General features: G+C 36.3%; 1 protein-coding gene across 1 annotated transcript in view; it reads left to right on the top strand.

The window, feature by feature from the left end:
- Positions 1-21162, top strand: part of PCCA (propionyl-CoA carboxylase subunit alpha) — a 468144-nt gene that overhangs the window by 26319 nt on the left and 420663 nt on the right. The window contains exons 3-4 of the mRNA XM_037065798.1: positions 15816-15929; positions 17761-17814. Coding sequence (XP_036921693.1) covers positions 15816-15929; positions 17761-17814 — 168 coding nt within the window. The remainder of the gene's footprint in view (positions 1-15815; positions 15930-17760; positions 17815-21162) is intronic.

The raw sequence follows: 21162 nt of genomic DNA, 5'->3' as shown, positions 1-21162 counted from the left end.
CGCAGCATTTGCTGTGCAGGACTACTCTATGCATATTTAAAAAAATAAATATATATAAAGGGGAAATTATAATAGCATAATCAGCAATATATATTTACATATAAATATATTTATTCATCTATATAAATCTCTATAATTATAGAAGTATAATATATAATTATATATACTTATGTATAATTACATATTATGTATTTACAATTGTCTCAATTTTCCTCACTCCACCCAGTTCCCCCATTCCCTTCAGCAGTTTCCCCACCTCCCCTTAGTTCATGTCCATGGATTCATGTCCATGGGTCATGCATATAAGTTCTTTTGCATCTGCATTTCCTATACTGTTCTTAACAATCCCCCGTGTATTTTGTTCCTACCAATTTGTACTTCTTAATTCCTGCACCTTTTCCCAACTTCCCTTTTCCTTCTCCCAGCTGATAACCCTCCAAATGATTTCCATATCTATGATTGTGTTCCTGTTCTGTTTGTTTGCTTAGTTTGTTTTTTTGGATTCAATTATTGATACTTGGAAATTTATTGCCATTTTAATGTTCATAATTTTAATCTTTTTCTTATATAATTCCTTTTACAATTCATTTAATAATGGCTTGGTGGTGATGAACACCTTTAGTTTTACCTTGTCTGGGAAGCACTTTATCTGCTCTTCAATTCCAAATGATAGCTTTTCTGGATAAAATAATCTAGGTTCTAGGTCCTTGCTTTTTATCACTTTGAATACTTCTGGCCAATCCCTTCTAGCTTGCAAAGTTTCTTTTGAGAAGTCAGCTGGTAGTCTTACGGAAACTCCTTTGTAGGTAACCCTCTGCTTTTCTCTTGCTGCTTCTAAGATTCTCTCTTTATCATTAACCTTTGGAATTTTAATTATGATGTGTCTTGGTGTGTTCCTCTTTGAGTCCATCTTGTTTGGAACGCTCTGTGGTTCCTGGACTTGATTGTCCTTCACCAAGTTAGGGGAGTTTTCTTTCGTTATTTTTTCAAATAAGTTTTCAATTTCTTGCTCTTTCTCTTCTCCTTCTGGTACCACTATGATTCAGATGTTTGGTACATTTGAAGGTGACCCAGATGCTCCTTAGCCTATATCCTCGTTTTTTTTTTTTTAAATTCTGTGTTCTTCTTCTGATTGAATGTCTTTCTTCCTTATGTTCCAAATTGTTGATTGGATTCTTGGCTTTATCCCTTCTACTATTGGTTCCCTGTAGGTTTGTTTTTATTTCACTTAAAGTAACCTTCATTTCTGCCTGTGTCTTTTTAATCCTATTGACATGCCCAATGAGTTCCTTGAGCATCCTAATAAACAGTGTTTTGAACTCTCCATCTGATGGATAGCTTATCTCCATTTTTTTTTTTGTTCTCATTCTTGAGTTTTGTTCTATTCTTTCATTTGGGCCATATATCTTTGTCTCCTTATTTTGGGAGCTCCCCTTGTTTGTTTGTATATATTAGGCAGAGCAGCTTTGACTTTCTGTCTTAGTAAGACAGAAAGGAGTGTTTATATTTATATGTAAATATAATAAGACATGGCTTATTGTAGAAAAGCACACCTGTAAATTGTATGGGGCAGAGCCCTAGGTAATCAGTGGGGTGGGGCAACCTGTCACCCCTCTGTTGCTCTATTTGGGGGAGGACTCAGAGAGGGGATAATGCTGCTACCTGGCCTCTGGAGTTTTGACCCGGGGGAAGCCCTGATGCCAGTCACTTCAGTTTCTCCTCATATGCCACTTGTGTCCTTCCAGCTGTTGCCCTGTGCTGAATCCCAGAGGGAGTAAGTCAGCGTAAGTCCAAAGTCTGTTGTGGGCCTTTAAGAAGAGTTTCCTGAGAATCCTGCAGTTTCTTCTGCTGCCCCAACTCATACTGGTTTTTATAGTCAGAAGTTTTGGGGACTTATCTTCCTGGCACTGGTTTCCTAGGTTGGGTTGTCTTGTGTAGGGCTGGGGTCACTCGCTCCCAAGGTACCCCTCTGGATTTTTATCTGCCACATGTAGATGTGGGACCACCACCTGTTCCATGTTTCTGTGCCTGTCCTCGCCTCTGTGCCTCTCCACATGTCTCTGCATCTCCCCGCTCCTACCCATCTGGATGAATGTGGCTTCTTTAAATCTTTGGTTGTTGGATTTCCATACAGCTTGATTTTCTTATGATTCTGGATGATATTTGTTTTATAGTCTAGTTGTATTTTTTGTTATAGTTGTGCTAGGAGGTAAGGTATGTTTACCTATGCCTTTATCTTGACTGGAAGTCCACTTGTTTTTTAAATTTGACTGGAAGTCCACTTGTCCAATAAATACAATATGCCCTTTATATCTGCTGGTTTCAATCTGTGAATTCAAATAACAGCAGGTTAAAAACACTGTTTTACATTCCCAAACTTGGTTTCCCAACTGTGTACTCCCATGGTCGAATCTGTGGATGTGAAGGTAGAATCAAAATTTATATGCAGATTTTGGGGTCAGCAATCCCTAACCCTGGTGCTTTTAACGGGTCAACTGTAGCTTAAAACCAAAGGCAGTTAGTACCTTGCTCACATGACATGCAGTAATGCAAAGTACTCATGGAAATTTTTTGCCAACTAGGGCCAAGGATTTGATTTAGCACATTTTGTAGCAAGCAGCAAACAAAACCAGTATACCCCCTTTCTTACCCCCAGGACGTGAGCAGCTCCATTTTAGTCACACTCTGGTTTCTGGTCTTAAACCTCTGGGACTAGCTACAGAAACTGCTCAGGATCAATGGATGGTTTAGACTTTGGTACTGGGAACACTCAGCAAGGGTGTATGGGGTGCACAAGCACCCAACAATGTGTAACTACTAATTATTTCCTTCTTTGAATCTCATATGTCTAATATTAACGTTGCCTATGTTCTAATGAAGTCACTGTGAGTGAGTCCTCACTTAATGTGTTTATAGGTTCTGCAACTTTAAGCATAATGATGAGTAATGAAACTAGTTTTAGCATAGGCTGATTGATGTAAACAAGAGTTAAGTTCCTAGGGTATCTCATCAATCAATGTTAAAAATATGTTGAATGAAATGACCAGTATTTGAGGACCTGCTGTATTTCCATTTCACTTATCTGCTTCTTCTCAATAAAAACTAAGTTGGTGTTTGTGGTAGTGAATATATTAGAGATATTATTATAGGTAATAGATATCAATGTTACAGAATACAATGGTTTAAATCAGATGACTTTCAAATATTCTCTCACATAACATCTGACCATTTTAGATTAGGGAGGCCAATCCATTTCCTCTTTTTAAATGATAATTTATTGATTATGCTATTACATTTTAATAGTAATAGCATGCTATTACATGTCTTGGTAGTGTGGCCTAATATAGTAGACGTCCTTAGGGTCCAGTGGCACAGTCTCCCCTATTTCCCAAGCTGGATACTTGAGGTGTACCCTCTGTGTGGGCTGAGTACTCCCTTCTCTTGTAGTTGATCCTTGATTGTTGTTGGTGTGTCAGTGGGGGGAGGGGGGCGGATTTACTCAGGGCAGTGAGCTGCAAAGACTGGCTGTATCATTGAACACCAACCTCTGCCCTCTGTGGAGGACCCACAGTGCAGGGTCAGGATGGTTGTTCTCTGACATGGTCTATAGCTATTACTGGGTGTTCAGGCTCTGAGGTTGCCCAGGTGGTACAGGCCAAGGTCATCCCCCACCGGGGTTCTATGTAGGGCCACTTTGCATGCGTTATAAAGAAATTTGCAGGTAGCTACTATTTGTGCTGGGCTTAGAGGTTCCCATGCAAAGCCGAGCTGTAAACCTAGGCTGGCTGCTGCAAGTGCTTGGGCCACTTACAAAAGGAATGAAGGCTGGAGACTCCCTGAGACTGGCTATTGTTTGTTGGGAAGGATTTAGGAAGTTGTGAGGTATGAGTCAAGACCAGCCATTCATATGGAAAAGCCACTGTTAACAGCTTGGGTGGGCTGGTAAATTGGGTGGGATGGTGCCTCAGGGGGATCCCCATGTTGGAGCTGATAGTATTAGCCAGGTTGATGGTGTCTCAGATATGGCACCCATCTTCTGTCTCTGTGTGTCAGTGTGAGGAGAGTTCAGAAATGGGACAATGGCCTCTGCCTGTCTTTCTGTGTGGGAGAAAGCTGTCCCCTAGCTTTCGCCTTGATGCGAGGCACTTCAAGTTCTCCCTATATGCCACTGGTGCCTTTCAAGCTACTACCCTAGTGCTGGAGTTCAGAGGGAGTGAGTCTGAGTAAGTCGTGCGTGGGTTCTCTAGGAGGAAATGCTTGGGGCTCTAGAAGTTTCTTCCACTGACTCAATGCCTGCTGGTTTTTGCAGCTAGAAGTTATGGGGACTTATATTTCTGGCGCTGGAACTCAGGTCTGGGGTGACTAGTGTGAGGCTGAGGCTCTTTGCTCCCAAGATATCCCTCCTGAATTTTTACTCATCACACAGAGGTAGTGGACCAGCTTGTTCTGCATCTCTGCCCCTCCTGTAATTCTGGATGGATGTGGTTTCTTTAATTGCGTTGTTGTCGGGCTTCCATACAACTCGATTTCTGAGGGTTCTGAGTGACTCTTGTTCTATAGTTTAGTTGTAATTTTGATGTGGTTGTGTGAGGAGGCGAGCCATGTTTACCTATGCCTCCATCTTGACTGGAAGTCAGGCCAGTCCTTTGCAAAGGACATTGATGGGCTCTGGTTCTTGGTATTTTGTTGCTCTGCCATTTTCTAAGGCATAAGTGGGCCATCCTTTTCTATAATCACCTAGATAAAAGATGTTTTAGGTTTTGTGGACCATATAATCTCTGTCACAATTTCCCAAACGTTGTGGTACAAAAGAAGCCAAAGAAAATAAGGAAATAAATAGGTATAGTGTGTTCCAATAAAACTTTATTTATATAAACAAACATTGGGCTGGTTTTGTCCATAACTGTAGGTTGCTGTCCTCTGGACTAAGGAGTTGAGTTAGTTTGCACTTAGTTGTTACAACACCTGTGTTCCAGATCAAGGGAAAAAACATGGGTAAAATTCAGAGAAATATGCTTGTGCTTAAGTTGTAGATGATCTGGAAGTTTTACATTTCATTTCCTGATCCAGTCACTTAACCTTAATTGGTAAGAGAGTCTGATAAATCGGGTGTTTAGCAGGGTAATCATGTGCCATTGTAGTAGTGGAAGAAAGATTTTTGTGTGTAGTTGCAATTTGCCACAGTGGTACAATATCTGAAGGATTTAAACTTTTTCAAAACAGTGAGACATAAACTGATGTGTTAGTTTTAACCTTTTAATCTATGCTTGAGGTCAAGTTAGTTCCTTTTTTCAGGAATTGACACTCTAGGGATGGACTTTTAAAAGTACTTACAACTTTTCATATTCCAGTCAAGACCAAATTCTTAAATAACTGATTTTTCATTGGTGCAATTAGTAGTTTTCTGTTTAGCAGTATGGATAGTGTATATAAATGCTTATTAGTGAAATTAGTGCTATTCAAGATATTTCAATTGGCTACAATGTATCAGAGACCTTTCACCATTGCATGAATAAGATATAAGGATCTTGTGAGGCATTTGTTTTGAGCAATAGTGCCCTATACTTCAATTTGTTATTTTTGGTATTCAGCACTTGGAGAAGAGGATTTCTGGTTGCCTTAGAGCAACTCTAAGGATATCAGAATTCTGCCTTTGAGATATTATGTCTCCCTTGAATTACTATTTCATGCAAGATGGTAATCAGACAAAATTTTGGACTCTATGTGCCATGTGGAACAGGTTGTATGAGGGTTTTTTTTTTTTTTTTGCTGTCTTGTTGAGAAATGTTTGCTTAGTTGAGTGTATGTATGTGTGGAGGAATTTGGACTGAGAATTGTTTTTACTGTAACTTTTTAGCAAGATATAGGGTAAGGGAGTAGCTAACCCTCATCATCTTAAACTTCTTTATTACCCACCATCATCTTTGAAAAGAATTTAAGTATTGTGCATAACCAAGGTGGCCTAAGTTTGTTTGTTCATTCTTTTGTTTAAAACAATTTTTTATTGTGGTAAGAGTACTCAACATGAGATCTACCCTTTTCATACATTTTTAAAAATAGTTTTTTAAAGATTTTATTTATTTATTTTTAGAGGGGAAGGGAAAGAGAGAGGGAGAGAAATATCAATGTGTGGTTGCCTCTCGTGCATCCCCTGTGGGGAACTGGCCTGCAACCCAGGCATGTGCCCTGACTGGGAATCAAACTGTGATCCTTTGCTTCGCAGGGTCGTCCTCAATCCACTGAGCTACTCCAGCCAGGCCTTTTCATAAATTTTAAGTGTATGACATTATTGTTGACTATGGGTATAGTGTTGTACAGCACATCTCTAGTGCATATTCATCTTACTTCACTGAGAGTTTATGCCTGTTGATTAATAACTCCTCATTTACTCCTCTTGCTAGCCACTGATAACCAGCATTCCAGTTTTTGATATCATAAGTTTGATTATTTTAGATACTTGATATAAGTGAAATCATGCAGTATTTTCATTTCTGTGTTTGAAACTTAGTGTAGTGTCCTCAAGGGACAACTTGTTTCACTTAGTGTAGTGTCTTCAAGGTCCATCCATGTTGTCATATACTGCAGAATTTCGTTCTTTTTAATAGCTGCATAGTATTTCATTATATATATAGCACACTTTCTTTATTCATCTCTTTTTTTTTCTAAAGATTTTATTTATTTATTTAAGACAGGGGAAGAGAGGGAGAGAAACATCAGTGTGTGGTTGCCTCTCATACACCCACTACTGGGGACCTGACCTGGCCTTCAACCCAGGCATGTTCCCTGACTGGGAATAGAACCAGCAACTCTTTGATTCACAGGCTGGCACTCAATCCACTGAGCCCACCAGCCAGGGCTATCTATTGATTTCTTGATGGACATTTGTTGCCAATATTAGTGAATCAGGGAATGCTGATATCTCTTTGAGATCTTATTTTGGATATACCCAGAAGTGGGATTGTTGGAACACATCGTAATTCTATTTTTAACTTTTTGAGGACCCTCTATTCTGTTTTCCAAAGAGGGTATACCATTTTATTGGTCTAAGTTTTTTTATAACAAAAAGAACCATTTAAGAACATTAACACTGATAGTCTTACTAGATTTCTCCTAAAAATTTTCTTTCCCATGCTCCCGATGATTTCCTGTTTTTACACTGCCAATTACTTTTTATGTTAGAAGGAGGTCTGATCTGTTGCTTCACAGGTAAAATATTAGGTTGGCCAAAAAACTGTTACCTTTTTTCTGTATGATGGCTCTATTAGCACTTAGTTATCTTTAACTTCATTCAAAACAGTTTTATTAGATTGTTTTGTAATAGTTGTCGTATCAGTATGCATTTAAAAAACTTACCAAAACTGGTGAATTTTTGTGCAGTCATTTTAATATTGGAGATGGAATAATATGTATATTATTTTTGATGTATTATGCATTATTACTTCAAGAAAGGTAAAAATGCAAGAGAAACACAAAGATAAAGATTTGTGCTGTGTCCTGTGACTGATCGAATGTATCAAAAATGATTTGCAAAGTCTGTTTGTACTATTGACATTTTGGCCAAATAATTATTTGCTGTGGGCTGTCTTATGCGTGGGAAGATGTTTAGTGGCATCTCAGGCTTCTACCCACTAGAAGCCAATAGTGGGAGGTAGCTAATATACTCAAAATATCCTGATCAATAAAGTTACTGGTGAAAATGAAAATGAAAAATGTCTTTTATTTTATGGAAAAAATGTAGCCGACTTTTTGGCCAACCCAATAGAAACTGCCAAAGGACAGAACCTTTCATTTCTTGCACCAGATACATAAACACACTACCTGCATTTATACCTACTCTTGACATCCTTTTGCAGTCGTGGCTTGAGAATTTCTATAGAGAAGAGCTTCTGGGCAACACAGTGATTGGGGAATAGAGGCTCTAGAGGGTCGTCTTGGACTGCATAGCAAGCTTTCTGTCTGTCTGTTGTTTGTCTTTCCTGATTTACTTTTCTTTTTTTCTTCTTTCTCTTATTTTCTTTTTAAATCCTGGTTTGTTTCTATTTATTGTATTTGTGTGGGAGAAAACGAGTTCTCTCCCCTTATCCCACCCTATCCCCTGCCTCCCCATACCACTGAGCTTTGCCGCCGTTCATCAGAAACCTTATACTGTGAATTATGTCACCTTGCAGGTGTTTTTAGCTTCTTCCACTCCCTAGATTCTCTCCCAGAGGCATTTGTTCAAGTTTTTCCTAGGCTAAAAAAGTTGTTAAACTCTTTCTCAGCTATCATTACCTCTTCCAACCTTTACAAGTAACCATATAAACTTCCCCTGGCCTTCTTCTGCACCACCTCTGTCCCCCCACCCCACCCTCGCCAACGCATACCCTTATTCCTATTTCTCCTATCCATTTCATGGTGTCTCACACACTGACATTGCTTTTGCTCTCATCATACTTGATATATCCTCCCCCTTTTGTCCTGTTCATCTTTCCCTTGATGCTTTTACCACAGGTCAGTAGAATGAGAATATGGTTCTAGTCATGTTGTTTTTTGTTCATTTGTTTATAGTACCCTCATAAATGCATTTCTGCCAAATACAGACTACATAAAACCTTGTTTTGGTTGTAGAATTGATTCAGGATTGGTTCCCTTTTGTGATGTAAAAACTGGATTGTAGAAAATGGGTTGGGAGTTTTGCAAATGGCAAAAACTTTTCTTTTTCCCTGTAGTTTTTAATTTTTGGTTTTACCACTTTGACATTACACAAATTATATTAAAGGAAAAGTAGTAAAGTCACTAATTCTGCTCTCAAAAAATGATCATCCATAAATATGTCATGGTGCTAAACATTTAGTTTTACAAAGTAAAATAAAAATGAATATATTATTTACTGACATAAACAGAATCGTAATTGTCTAGGAATCACATTGCCTATCTAGAAACAGTGTTCCAGAATGTTAGTCTCTTGACATTTGTATAAGTCTTTGGAGACTTTTAGGCACTTTGTATAAAATAGAGAGAAGGGTCGTTTTCTTTTTTCTTCTTAGAAATAGGCTTTCAACTGGTTCTTTGAAAATTATTTTTTTTCCTGTTCCTCAAAGTAAGATTGATACAATTGGCATTCCTTTCTTTAACTTTTCAGTCTTTAAAGGTAATTTTTGTTTGTTGGTAATGTTAGAGAATTTGGTTAGGTTTGGTGAATACTGAAGTATGGTCAGATTATTTGAGGAACTACTGTTCTCAGGCAAGGAGCACATTTAACTTTACAGTGTCATCCTCCCAGTGCTCTACCCATTGTTTGCATTGAAGGGTATCACAAGGAAAATTCAAATATTCATGGTCATGGTAAATAATGCCCATGTGATTGTAGATCTTGTTGAAGTGATGTCAAAAAATCTCCCAACATGAAAAAAACTTCAGAGTCACCTATCTTCCCCTTCTCACTCTGTACTAGTTTAGAAGGTTTGAAAGCTTTCACACAGATCTGGTCTAACCTACTTTTTAAACACTAAGTAGGATTGAATCTGTTTGATAAGGATAGGAACCAAGCACAGTGTCTCTTCAGCATACTTTAGGCATCTAATGGATTAATATGAAATTTCCACAAATTCAAAGTTTTAAAATTCTGCGCAATTTTTAATCTTTTATATTCAAGCATTTAAATTAAGTTTTAAGACATCAATAAGGATGATAATTTTTTTCCTAGCCCTGTAATTTGTAAAACACACTGTGGTATAAGTGATATTCTTCTCTTTAAAGAATAAAAATTTTCTAAATATAAAATTAAACATGTGAGGAAGAAACTAATAATTTTTAAAAACCTCTATTGTAAACATTTCTTTTGGAACAGTTTATGCAGATTGACTACTTTACTTCAAATCATAGTACTTAAAACCTTTATTTCTTTCTGAAAGTGTAGCCAGCAATATTCTAGTTGATTGATTAGTTTACTTTAGTGTAAACTTTTCATGATTGTTATGTGTATACCATTGAAGTATATAAAAAGAAATTTATAGTTTTCAAGATGTTGACATTTTTTAAACTTGAATACCTCTAGTCAGTTTAGTCAAGTTAAGTCAGTCATTTTTACGAAAAGCATTTGTAGTACTTGAATAGTTTGCTTTGTATTGTTAAGGTAAAGAAATCGCCCTGGCTGGTATAGCTCAGTAGATTGAGTGCGGCGGGCCTGTGAACCAAAAGATCGCGGTTTGCTTCCCAGTCAAGGCACATGCTTGGGTTGCAGGCCAGTTCCCAGGAGGGCACTCAGAGAGGCAACCATACATTGGTATTTCTCTCCCTCTCTCCTTCCCCTCCCCTCTAAAGATAAAAAAAAAAAAATCACCTCCCACATTTAGTACAACAATAACAGCAAAACTGAAATTTTCTTTTATAGTTGACTCATTCATATGTCCCCCGAACTGAGGCAGTAGAGGAGTCTAGTTTTTTTCTATCAAATGCCTTTGTCCAGCAATTTTGCTAGTACTGAGCCTGGTCTAGACTGTGGGATTGTTGTGCTGCTAATATACTTTTATATGCTAAAGTAAGGTTTGTTTCTGAGATATAGAAGAAAGGAAACTAACCAACCCTTTAGAAATAGCATGTGTTTTCCCTTTCTTTGTAAAGTCCATAAGCAGTTTTGATGTTGAATTTATTTGATCAATATCAGTTATCTAAAATGTGTTAGGCTTTGAGCTACATTATCAGTATAATTACAAACAGTTTGTGATAACATAGGAAAAAAGTCTTAGGATATTAAAATATAAAAGATGCAAGTTTGTATATGCAATATATAGTTACAAAAGTATGTTTAGAGAAAATACTGGAAATAAATAAGTCAAAATACAATTAGGATTCTCTTTGTTACTTTTGGATGCATATTTATTATAGCAATTTTGGACATACAAATATACACATGTATGCATGTGTATATCTTTTAATTTCTTTTCCCCCAGACAACCCTCAGTTCTCATATGTACAGGTAAGATTGGAGAAGATTTAATTTTGTGTAGTTAGACTTGTACCACACAATGCACAAAAGCTTTTTAGTTTGATGTAACCCCATTTGTTTATTTTTTTCCTTTGTTTCCTTTGTACAGCAAGATATATCAGAAAAATATTGCTGTGAGAAATGTCTGAGATTTTACTGCCTATGTTTACTTTTAGGAGTTTGATGATCAGGTCTTACACTTAAGTCTTTAATCCACTTTGAGTTTATTCTTTTTTATTTTTATTCATTTTTTAGTTATTTACTTTTAGAGAGGGTAAGGGAGGGAGAAAGAGGGAGAGAAGCATCAATGTGTGGTTGCCTCTTACACTCCTCCTACTGAGGACCTGGCCTGAAACCCAGGCATGTGAATTGAACCAGTGACCCTTCGGTTCACAGGCTGATGCTCAATCCACTGAGCTATACCAGCCAGGGCCATTTTGAGTTTATTTTTGTGTATTGTGTAAGGAGGTGGTCTATTTTCATTTTTCTGCATCTGTCTGTCCAATTTTCTCAACACAATTTATTGAATAGACTATACTTACCCCATTGCCACCTTTGTCAATTATTAATTGACCATAAAGATGTGGATTTATTTTTGGACTCTCTATTCTGTTCCAATGATCTATATGTCTGTTTTTATATCAGTAATATTCTGTTTTGATTACTGTGGCCTTGTAGTATAGTTTGATATCAGTTAGTATAATTCCTCCAACTTTGTTCTTTCTCAAGATCCCTGGGATCTTTTAGGGTCTTTTTTGGTTCATGTAAATTTTTGAAATATTTGTTTTCATTTTGCAAAAAATGCCATTGGTATCTCGATAGGAATTGCGTTGAATCTATTGATTGCTTTGGGTAGTATGGATGTTTTAATCATGTTAATTCTTCCTATCCATGGACGTGGTATATGCTTCCAGTTATTTCTATAAAACATCAATTTCTTTCTTCATTGTCTTATAATTTTCCATGTATAGGAATATTTTACATCCTTGGTTAAATTTATTGCAAGGTATTTTATTATTTTTGATGCAATTGTAAATGGGATTGTTTTTTTAGTTTTTCTTTCTAATAGTTTAGTATTGGTGTATAGAAATACAACTGATTTCTAGATATTATTTTGTATCCTGTAACTTTACTGAATTAATTGATCAGTTCGAGTAGTTTTTTTGGGGGATCATTAGGGTTCTCTATATATGGTATCATGCTTTTTTATTTTTTATTTTTTTAAATATATTTTATTAATTATGCTATTCCAGTTGTCCCATTTTCCCCCCTTCATTCCCCTCCATCCTGCAGACCCCTTCCCACCCAAATTCTCCCCCTTTAGTTCATGTCCATGTGTCATAAGTTCTTTAGCTTCTACCTTTCCCATTCTATGCTTGCCCTCCCCCTGTCTATTTTCTACCTACCGTCTAAGCTACTTATTCTCCGTACCTTTTCCCCCCTCTCTCCTCCTCCCACTCCCCTGTTGCTAACCCTCCATGTGATCTCCATTTCTATGTTTCTGCTCCGGATCTAGCTCTCCTCTTAGTTTGCTTTTGTTTTAGGTGTGGTTGTTAATAACTGTGAGTTTGCTGTCCTTTCACTGTTCATATTTTTTATCTTCTTTTTCTTAGATAAGTCCCTTTAACATTTCATATAATAAGGGCTTGGTGATGATGAACTCCTTTAGCTTGACTTTATCTACGAAGAACTTTATCTGCCCTTCCATTCTAAATGAAAGCTTTGCTGGATAGAGTAATTTTGGATGCACGTCCATGCCTTTCATGACTTCGAATACTTCTTCCCAGCTCCTTCTTGCCTGTAAGGTCTCTTTTGAGAAATCAGGTGACAGTCTGATGGGAACTCCTTTGTAGGTGACTGTCCCCTTATCTCTTGCTGATCCTAGGATTCTCTCCTTCATTTTAATCTTGGCTAATGTAATTATGATGTGCCTTGGTGCGTCGTATTTGATCATAATCAAATATTATGATCCTCCTTGGGTCCACCTTCTTTGGGACTCTGAGCTTCCTGGATTCCTGAAAGTCTATTTCCTTTGCCAGATTGGGGAAGTTCTCCTTTATTAATTTTTCAAATAAGTTTTCCACTTGTTGCTCTTCCTCTTTTACTTCTGGTATCCCTATGATCTGGATGTTGGAATGTTTAAAGATGTCCTGGAGGTTCCTAAGCCTGTCCTCATTTTTTTGAATTCTTGTTTCTTCATTCTTTTCTGTTTAGTTTTTTCTTTCTTCCATCTAGTCCACTCCATTGATGTGAGTCCCAGTTTTCTTTCCATCACTATTGGTTCTCTGTGCATTTTCCTTCATTTCACTTAGTATAGCCTTCATTTTGTCATCTAATTTGTGGCCAAAATCAACCAGTTCTGTTAGCATCCTGATCACCAGTGTCTTGAACTGTGCATCTGATAGTTTGGCTATCTCTTGGTCGCTTAAAAGTGTTGGCTTTGGGGCTTTGATTTGTTATTGTGTTTGAGCCATTTTTTTGGTCAGTTTGTACCTGTTATATAGTGAGGGGTGGAGCCTTAGATGTTCACCAGGGGTTGTGACACTGTATATGGGGGTCAGAGAGGGAACAATGGTGCTTGCTCCACTCTCTTGAATTTCAGTCCCTTCTGCTGCTTCCCGCAAGCAAACTGGACTCTTCTGGTGCAGGTTCCTTGGTGGGTGGACTTGTGCAAGTTCTAGGACTCTGTGGGTCTCTCCAGTGAACTCTTCCTTGAGGCTGGGAGACTCTCCTGACACCTCACCCCCTGCCCCCAAGTATTTTCAATTGGTGCTTTTAGGCTTTATTTCCCATTGCTGGGGCCCTGGTTGTGCGGTTTGTCTCACTGCTCATTTTTGCCTGGTTTATCTGCACACGGATGTGGGACTGTGATCAGCCAACCACCTTGCGTGCCTCACTGGGTCTACTCATTGCTTCCCTGCATCGAGGGTCTGGTAGCTGCCTCCTGGGTGCTCTGGGTCTGCCAACTGGCACTTTTCCTGCTCCACACCTTTTTGTGGTCACCGACTCCACCCACTTACCAGTCTGGATGAATGGTTTTCTGACTTCTGTACAGTTCAGTTTTCTGTCTGTTGGTTGTTTTGCTGTTTCTAAATTTTTGTTGTCCTTAATTTTGGTTGTGTGACAAGGCACAGTGTGTCCACCTACGCCTCCATTTTGGCCGGAATTCTCATGAATTTTTAAAAAGGATTGTTTAATACTCAGTTCTTTTTTATAGGAAAAAACCCATAGCCAGTTACAACAACAAAATTGTTAATTAATAATAGGATCTGAACTGCACACAGTTCAGAGTAATAGAGGATTGGGTGTTCTGATCTGTGGGAAGATGAATGATATGAAGTTGAGAAGAAGCAAGGATAATCACAAGGAGAATCTTGCTTTGAATGTGGAAATATTTAGGATCCCTTTGTTAGCATGCTCCCTTTGTTTGAAGTGGATGTTTTTAAAGAAATTGCAGAGTATATGTATTTGAATATTTTATATTAAGATATTGATCTGTAAATTCCTCAGATAGGTTTCTTTACCATTTAATATATAACAATGTTTTACTTAATTGTAATATATATATTGAATTGATAGAGAAATCTGAGCTTTCTAAAGACAACATTCTTGGTTTACTTTTTTATAGATCTCATTTTAAAAAAGTGTATCTTTAAAAATTATTTCACAGCTAAAGCAATACACAAAAGTATTTGCCACCTTAGACTTTTAGTGGGGGTTGTAAGGTGGGTCACAAATGTCCTGGTATATGTATGTACTTCAGTGTTTACATTTGCCTTGTGAAATAAATTGAAACTGATTGGGAGTTCCTTAAACTGGAAAATTGTTAGGAAAAGCCATTTAAAAAATATATGAATGGCCCTGGCTGGTGTAGCTTAGTGGATTGAACATGGGCCTGTGAAGCAGAGGGCTGCTGGTTTGATTCCCAGTCAGGGCACATGCCTGGGTTGCAGGCCAGGTCCGCAGTAGGGGACACACAAGAGGCAACCATACATTGATGTTTCTCTCCCATGCTTTCTCCTTCCCTTTCCCTCTCTCTAAAAATAAATAAAATATTAAAAAAATATATGAATGGCTTCATAATTGTAAAGGAATAGATTTCTTTTAGAAGTAAACAGCTTATTCTTTTGCGTATTGAATGTGTGGCCTGTATTAAGCAAAAGTAGAGTTAAACCATTGTAGAGTGAGTAGTATTGAAAAATGGAGCAAATATTCCTGAGGTTTTAGTAGATTTAGCACACTAATGCATATATCAGTTGTTTCAGGAATAAAGGTAAAATGGACGAGGATTAAATGTGAGTGTTTAAATGATTCCCAAGATTTTCTGACTCATAAGTGGTGATATTGAACTCTTTAGTCCTGGGCTTTAATTTGTGCCTGATGCTTACCCGGTGCTGTGCAGGGACACTCAGTGCTTCCCTTCATTCAGTACCTCTAAATTATTCCCACTTCCTGGGAAGCTTGTTTAGAACAGGGCATGAGTACTTCCTTTTAAATAATTGAGCTACCCTGCCTACATTAACAGTGTCGTTTTGATATAAGATATATGTATAATGGAACCAAATCAGAGGCTAAAGTTGTTTGCTGTGATTTTACTTAATCAAATTGGTGGGGAGTATTTTGGAAAACATTTGGTTATACAGTGGATCAGGCTTGTAATAAGTGTAATGATGGTTAAATATAGTTCCTGAACTTATTTGTTCCATTGTTATTTTTTAGTGCATATTCAAAAAGAGATCTGACTACATAAATAGTATATGAAACAATCATTGCAACGTGGTGTATACTTGCAGATGATTTAGTTCTTTTTGCCGGGAGCATCTGTTAATGCAGAGTTGTGTCTTTTCAGGTTCATGTGAAAATGGCGGATGAGGCTGTCTGTGTTGGCCCAGCTCCCACCAGTAAAAGCTACCTCAACATGGATGCCATCATGGAAGCCATTAAGAAAACCAGGGCCCAAGCTGTGAGTCCGAATGAATCTGTCTACTGCTGTTTTGTATATAGTGAGCAGAAAGCTAGAGTTTATATCTTCAAAAAAAATGAAAGAATGATTGAAAATGCTTTTGCAGTTAGTTCATGTCACATGAGTTAAATGTGGCTGAATTTGCTACTGGAAATCAAAGGCTTTGTGGCATCTGGCAGTGTTGGTTGCTGATCCTGCAGGTGGCTGCAGGATTCAGCTTTCACAACAGGGAGCAGTTTCAGTTCATTTCCAAATTTGCTAGAAAAAAAAATCCCAATTAATTTTGAGTATTAACCCTTTCATTATAGTAAGAGTATTAAACAACATTCAGTTTTATAAACAGGATCCAAAAGGCCCATGTTTAAATTCTATTTTAATTACTTAAAAATTATGTATACGTAGTATACTTCCAGAAATATCAACATTGTAAATCACAATGATTTTAGTGTGATCATGTCAGTAGGATATGTATAACTTGCATGGAGAAATCAGAAATTCTCTACACATTTCCAATTCTGTTTGAAATAAGTGGAATCTAAGGAAAAGGCTGGTTTCTGACATCAGGAATAGTGTTTTGTTGTTGCTATTGTGTGTGTGTGTGTGTGTTTTAATATCAGAGAATTAATTATATATAATGTTAAGACTATGCAGAGTTATCTCTAAAATTAAATGGCAGCAGCCAACACCAGCAATTAACGTGGAGTGCTTCAATTAGTGTTTGCATTTCTTTGGAAAGAAATGGATGTTTACATAAGAAGCTGAAAAAAAAAGAAAAGAAAAAGCTGAATTCATGAACTTATATTATAGATGTTTACAGTTTATTAGCAGAGTTAATGAAGGTAAAACTCTTTTGACTATAGCTGGTCAGAATGTGATGTTTAGTTGAATGTTTATATAAAATGAGATTGGTGGAATAAAACTTTTATCCTGTGCTGCGGTAGTTTAGATTATTCTGTACCACGTTTACAAAGCTTGGTCCAACTTTTAAAAACCTTGGATGTGTAACTACTTCTAGATTATGATAGTAGCCTCTTCAGAAATTTGACTTTCCTTGTAGTAGAATTGTTTTACCAGAAATCTATTCAGTACTGACTGATAATAGAGTGGCTAAATTTGTGTTTGGCCCATGTAGTAAAAGCAAAAATCACTTAATTAGAACAGGATGATAGAGTTTAGATTGTAGCAGTGTGGCTTGCATAGCATAGAATAAAGAGATTGTGAATGGATAAATAGGGTGAGGAGGGAAAGAATAGATATCGAAAGAAAAGGGCATTCAGAGTACAAAAATAGTATAAACTGAACTTTAATTTTACTTAGATTTGACAGAAACTGCTCTGTGGATAATGGCTGAGTACATTACTGTCATCAGAAATAAAATATGTTAGTTGGTTTGTAACGAGTTTTGGGAGTTAGCAGTTCTCTACAGCAAAGAAAAGGAATTAAACATTTAAAAAATATATCTTGCAAAATATTTCCTTTAACAGAATTTTTTGATCCACCATTCATCAAGCTTGTTGCTAAAGTTACCCTAAAAAAATGAGGAGAGTGTGAGTTGTTTTGAGTAGGTAGTCAAAGGCAGGTGGACAGGAAGATACGTAGATAGACTGCTTTGATTATGATCAGGACAAAGATAGTGCACCTAAAGCGATTATAACATAGGCATTATCTTGGAATTAGAGTTGACTCAGGAATGTGTGTTGGAGCTGATAACTGTGTGAGAGAAGTAACCTTACTCAAGGGATCTTGGACAGTAAACACATACCTGCACTCTTGCTTTTACCAAGGTTTCACAACATGATAAAATTAAGTGCCTTTTGTTTTCATTTTTAAGGTACATCCAGGTTATGGATTCCTTTCAGAAAACAAAGAATTTGCCAAATATTTGGTAAGTTTGTAATGAACTAGAGGCTGTTAATTTATATTTTAGAAAGCAGTGTAATGGTGTTGCTTTTATAAATATGGGCAGTAGTGAATTAAAAATGTTAACTGATGCAGCAATTCTTTGAAAATAGTTGTTTGTGAAAAGTGAAGAGTTTTTATTCTGTAATTCTTGATTTGAAGAGTAAAAATGGAAAAGTTATTAAATCTCATTATACTTAAGCAATGACACCTAGTTTATTATATATTGCATGGACTTTAATTTTTATATTTAAAAACTTCAGATTTTTAACTAAATATATCAGAATTCAGTGATTTATGAATTATTATACTATGACAATAGACAGTGGAGCCAGAATAAGATTCTATTTTTCCTTTTATTACATATTGTGGCATTTAAGATTATACCTTACTATCTTCTGTATTTTGGGAAAAGTTTTATTATGACCTGAGTATCCTCCCAATACGACCATCCTGGTTAGGTGAATTAACCTATATTTACTATTAAACTGATTTTCCAGGTGTATTTATAACTACATTCAAGATGGTCCTGAAATCTTAGTGTTCAGAGACTAAAATATGATTATGAACAGTATTTTAAAAACCTTAGATCAATTACTCTAGGTATTAAATTATCTTAGTTTATTATTCTAGTATGTTAAACTTTGTTTCTGTGGTATACTTGTATTTTGTTCTTCCAAGGATTCAAACTCTTTATGAATGTGATCATCATTTTCCAGATAAAATTTTCATGTGAAATCTACAAATTGAATTTGGAACAATTCTTAATGTCATAGAGTTCTATCTTAGAATTATCTATTTTAACCAATTTATATTTTAAAAATTAAGGTGTGAAGAACATATTCAATAATGTTATAGTAACTATGTGTGGTACCAGGTGAGTACTGGAAATATTGGGAGAACATTTTGTAAAGTATATGATTGTCTAACCACTGTGCTGTACACCTGCAACTAATACAAAATAATACTGATGTAGATTATAATTTAAAAATAAAATTAAAAAAAATTAAATAGGAACCCTCCCTACCAAAAAAAATATTATAGCCTAAAGAGGTTGTGACTTAAGGTCACCCAATGGTGATGGTAACAAGTGTCTAGAGAGGGCAGATTTGATGGAGCTATCCAAAGGTCCAGATTTACCAGGTTTTGTGTAGTATGTTCACTTTTTTCCTATTTATGTTACACCTTTTTATTTTCTTTGACATTTTGTGTGAGGTTCTGTCATTATGTAAGAAAATGATTTCTATATACTACTTACATTTAAATATACTTGTAAAATACGAGTATAATGTGTTAAATTTAAGTTTGTGTAGGTGAGGTGTCTTTAAACTGTAGTTCATGGACCAAATGGGGCCTGCTGCCTGTGTTTGTAAATTAAGTTTCATTGGCACGCAGCCCTACTCATTCATTTATGTGTGGTCTGGGACTACTTTTGGTCTACAACAGCAGAGTTGCATAACTGCAACAAAGATGGAATAGCCAATGAAACCTAAAATATTTATTGTATGGCCCTTTATAGAAAAAGTTTGCAAACTCCTGGTAAAAAGCAATATGAGTCCCATAGAAGTTAAATGACATGGCCAATAGATTCATGCATGCATTTACTTAATCGTTTTTAAAAAATGTACACTTTATATTTACGTTCAAGGCATTTGAGAAGGATATAAAAATAAATCAGATGTGGATCTTGCACATGAGAAGTTCATAGTCATCCTGTGGAAAATAAGACAGGTTATACACATTACTCTAATTCAGAGAAGAAATTATTATGAAAGAGTTCAAATTCTCTAATAAAGAGAAGATAAAGAGAAGAAAAGTAAATAAAGATAAGAAAGATTATTTCCATCAGGAGCATCACATTAGAGAAAATAGTGTAGAACATATGACTACCTTCCTTTTTCACTAATTTTTTTTCTAGTAGTGTCTCCTCCATTTTCCTTTGTCAATGCTGTGTCTCAGACATGCCAGACTATGTACTATTCCCAAACATGGCTGACTCTTTCCTGTTTCATGCCTTTTGTCACAGTTTTCCTCTAGTGAGGACACCTGTCTTTTCCTCCCTCATTTCCAAGTACTATCTATTCTTAAAGGCACAATTCACAAGTTACTTCTGCCGGGACAATTTTCCATTTCCTTCTGGCAATCTCTTTGCTCTGTCTTCTAGAGCATTTAATGTTTTTCGAATTCTTATTTGGTCTACCGCTTTCCACATTATGTTACTTTTCTGTGTGTGTGTGTATATTTTAATCTCCTCCAGGTAAGAGACTTGGTCTCATCAGTTTTTGTTTAACTTTTTGTTATTTAATCTAATGATTTACACATATGTTCAGTGAATGTTTTGCAAGGATTAAATAATTATTATTATATTAATAATTATAAGACAGTAATCTTCAAGAAAATTTTCCTCTTACCACAGAAAGGACTATTTGTAACTAGAAGGCAATATTACTGTATATTTTTGTTCACTATGAAAATAGGCACCCAGTGATAACCCTTTTTTGGTGTGTGTACATCATGGCAAGGTTCTTATTTGGGATGTTATTTTTCTACAATTAAAATCTTTTCCCATTGGAGTAGAACATTTTTAGGTGCTCCTTTTGGAATATCTGGTTATAGTTGGTAAATTCTGTAAAAAGTAAAACAGTGAAATAAAATTGCTTACTGATTTTGTTATGCCATATAAACATTGTTTGTGTGTTGGTTGACCAACCATTGAAATTTGATAGTTATTATTCCAAACTGGGTATATTCTTAGAAATGTGATTTCCAACGTAGTGGTGATAGATTACCATGTTAGTGGAAAGTTTTGGCTACAAAGACCGGTAGATGTTGGAACATTTTATAAGTTTAGTACTATAGAGTTCTCTTTATTGTAATACTATATCTTGAGTTTGAAATTTAATAAAATATGGAGGTTTAGTTCCCTTTTATGTCTGGTTGTATTGTTTTTATTACTGAAAAAAGGACCCTATTCACTGCTCATTGAAATGTAAACTGGTGTAACCACTATGGAAAACAATATGTCAGTTCCTCAAAAAACTAAAAATAGAAATAGAATTCACCTATGATCCAGCAACTCCTCTTCTGGGTATCTACCAAAGAAAATAAAAAACACTTATTTGCAAAGACATATGCATCCCTATGTTCACTGCAGCATTATTCATGGTGGCCAAGATGTGGAGACAACAAGGTTTCCTGTGATAGAGGACTGAATGAAGAAGATATGGTACATATATACTAAGGAATACTTCAGCCATGAGAAAAGATAAAATTCTGCTATTGTGACAACATGGATAGACTTTGAATGCTAAGTGAAATAAGTCAGTCATTAAAA

The sequence above is a fragment of the Sturnira hondurensis genome, unplaced genomic scaffold, assembly GCF_014824575.4.
Source record: "Sturnira hondurensis isolate 20B ecotype Veracruz unplaced genomic scaffold, ASM1482457v3 Scaffold0016184, whole genome shotgun sequence".
Taxonomy (NCBI): Eukaryota; Metazoa; Chordata; class Mammalia; order Chiroptera; family Phyllostomidae; genus Sturnira; species Sturnira hondurensis.
The sequence above is the reverse complement of the archived record's forward strand: the minus strand, read 5'-3'. Positions and strand labels throughout refer to the sequence as shown.